We start from the raw sequence: 2,618 nt of genomic DNA on the forward strand, positions 1-2,618 counted from the left end.
GGTCAATGTCAGAAGCAACTTTGGCAATCCTTAATGGGACCCCCCTTCCATCCCCAGGCCCCATAGCAACCACATTGGAAATGTCACAGGGGGTACAGGGTCAATGTCAGAAGCAACTTTGGCAAAATTGAATGGAGCCCCCTTCCATCCCTAGACTCCATAGCAGCTGCATGGGCTGCTATGGCTATTGTTACGCCACTGCTCTGGACTCTATCAAATTATAGTGATGCTCCCTTTGGTTTGCATGTGAGCCTACTCTGGGCCCCTTCTGTCTGCCTGGTAGGTCCCGGTTTGGTGTGGGAGCAGCTTCATCAAGAACATTCTAAACATCCTGGAGAACAGATTCACTCAGATAGTGTGAGGCAATAGAAACAATAAGGATCTGGCACCTCTTTCCTTCTACACATCCATATAGGTTTGTATTGCTGCCAGTGTCCCAAGTTCCCCACCACCGCACACACTTCCTGCCAGGATAGAAAGTGATGAAAAATCTCCCCAACAAGAAACAAAGAAAACACAGTGGGGAAGAGTTAGAACATCTTACATCTAGTGAATGCCTTCCTGTCTTGGTGACACCATATCTGATACAGGCTGCATTTTGGGTTGAGTGTCAGTTCTCTTTCTGTTTCGTGACTCCAAGTTTACTTTCATTTCATTGCATAGGAAACAAAGTCATGGAACTGTGAGGACAGAGAGAAGAAAGAACCGTCTCCCAAAGGAAGTGCTTCTAGATTGAAGAAAGGGTGACACATTAGTATATAAAAGACTGTTCCTCATGTCCATTGTCAGGAATGGCGTAACAGAGAAAGGCGCATAAAGAAGAACAATCGGATCCACATTCATGGAATTCAGTATCTACTTTTATATCATCGTGAAGAAATGTTAAGACACTTTGGCTGACCATCTTCATTTCTAGATGGAAAAAGACAATCTAACCTCCGGCTTTGTTCTTCTGGCCTTCTCAGACTTTCACTGTAACCGTGCAGCTCTCTTCGCCACCATTCTGGTCATATACGTCCTCACATGGACGGCTAACTTAGTTCTAGTAAGTTCTATTAAACTTTCTCCACAGCTGCACACGCCCATGTACTTTTTCTTGGGGAACCTGTCAGTAGTGGACATCTTTTTATCTAACGTGACGGTTCCCAAGCTATTGTCCTGCATTCTTTATGGAAGAGCCTCAATCACCTTCCTTGGCTGTTTCCTGCAGATGTTCTTCTTTCTGTTTCTCGGCACCACTGAGAGTCTTCTTCTGGCAGTCATGGCTTTTGATCGATGTTTGGCTATCTGTAACCCCTTACACTATATATTGTTAATGAATGATAGGGTTATGGTCATGCTGGGTGGTATCTGTTGGGTGGCAGGAGCTGCGCATTCAATATTGCACACTTACATTCTGTCACAGTTAGCATACTGTGAGGACAGGCTGATCCCTCACTTCTTCTGTGATTTGACCCCCCTCATCAAACTGTCCTGCTCCAGTACCACTTTGGCTGAGCTCTTAATATACACTGAAGGGTCTATGGCTGTTATAGTTCCATTCCTTTTCATACTCATCTCCTATGTGCTCATTGGATGGGCTATTATGAAGATGAAGACCAGCAGCAGCCGAAGCAAAGCCTTCTCCTCCTGTTCTTCTCATCTCATGGTCATTTGCTTGTTCTATGGTAGTGACATTTCCATTTACTTCCGCCCACCATCAGACTACTCCTCCCAGTATGACCGCATTGTCAGCATGGCTTACACCATCATCACACCTATGCTGAATCCTTTCATTTATAGTTTAAGGAACCAAGATGTGAAACGGGCTCTGAAGAAGCTCATCATGAAATACTTTTCCTCACAGCCAAACTAAAAAGTCTTTTGCACATGTTCTGAGATGTTGAGATGAATATGTGGCCTTTAATACTTACACACATTGTCCATTACGGCTGAGTAGAATGTACCATAATTGCATTCAGTGGCGTAACAATCGCCACTGCGACCCAGTCAGCCGCTATGGGGCTGCCTGGCCAGGGCATCCCTCTGATGCCGTGTGGGCCGCCTGGGTCGCTATGGCATATCAGGGTGCTGGCTGTCACTGGCGGCTGTGAAGTGATGTGTGCAGTGGCGTATCCCTCCTCCAAGCCACTCCTGAGCTGTGTCAGTGACAGCCAGCAGCTGCTGCAGAAGAGGCTTGACCCGGGGTTTTGCAGTGAAGTAGGAGGCGGGGCCCGGCGACCTAAGAGCAGGAGGGGCCAGTGATGTAAGATGAAGCGGGGCCCATCGATAGAAGAGGAGACAGGACCCGACTATGGAAGAGGAGGCAGGGCCCGGGGACGGAAGAGAAGGCGGGGCCCGGGGACGGAAGAGGAGGCGGGGCCCGGGGACGGAAGAGGAGGTGGGGCCCGGTGACCACGGAGGCAGACAGCGCTGACAGGTAAAAAGTGTGCAGCCCACCTGAGACCCTGCAGAGCCCACCATAGAGAGTCTATGGCGGGCTCTGCAGGGTCACTCTTAGGTGGGCTGTTTGGTATATCATATCATATATCATAAAATTTTGCTATGGGGCCCTGTGATTTCTTGTTACGCACCTGATTGCATTGTTCTTGAAGTTTGTGATATGTCCTTCATAACTC

General features: G+C 48.0%; 1 protein-coding gene across 1 annotated transcript; it reads left to right on the forward strand.

Annotated features, from left to right (window-relative positions):
* The first annotated feature begins 916 nt into the window (after positions 1-916).
* LOC108799707 (olfactory receptor 1G1-like) lies at positions 917-1,855 on the forward strand. The gene has a single exon (XM_018571605.1). It carries the CDS (start codon positions 917-919, stop codon positions 1,853-1,855), a length of 939 nt encoding a protein of 312 aa, XP_018427107.1.
* Positions 1,856-2,618: the final 763 nt, after the last annotated feature.

Source organism: Nanorana parkeri, unplaced genomic scaffold (assembly GCF_000935625.1).
Source record: "Nanorana parkeri isolate BGI_ZX_2015 unplaced genomic scaffold, ASM93562v1 scaffold1791, whole genome shotgun sequence".
Classification (NCBI taxonomy): Eukaryota; Metazoa; Chordata; class Amphibia; order Anura; family Dicroglossidae; genus Nanorana; species Nanorana parkeri.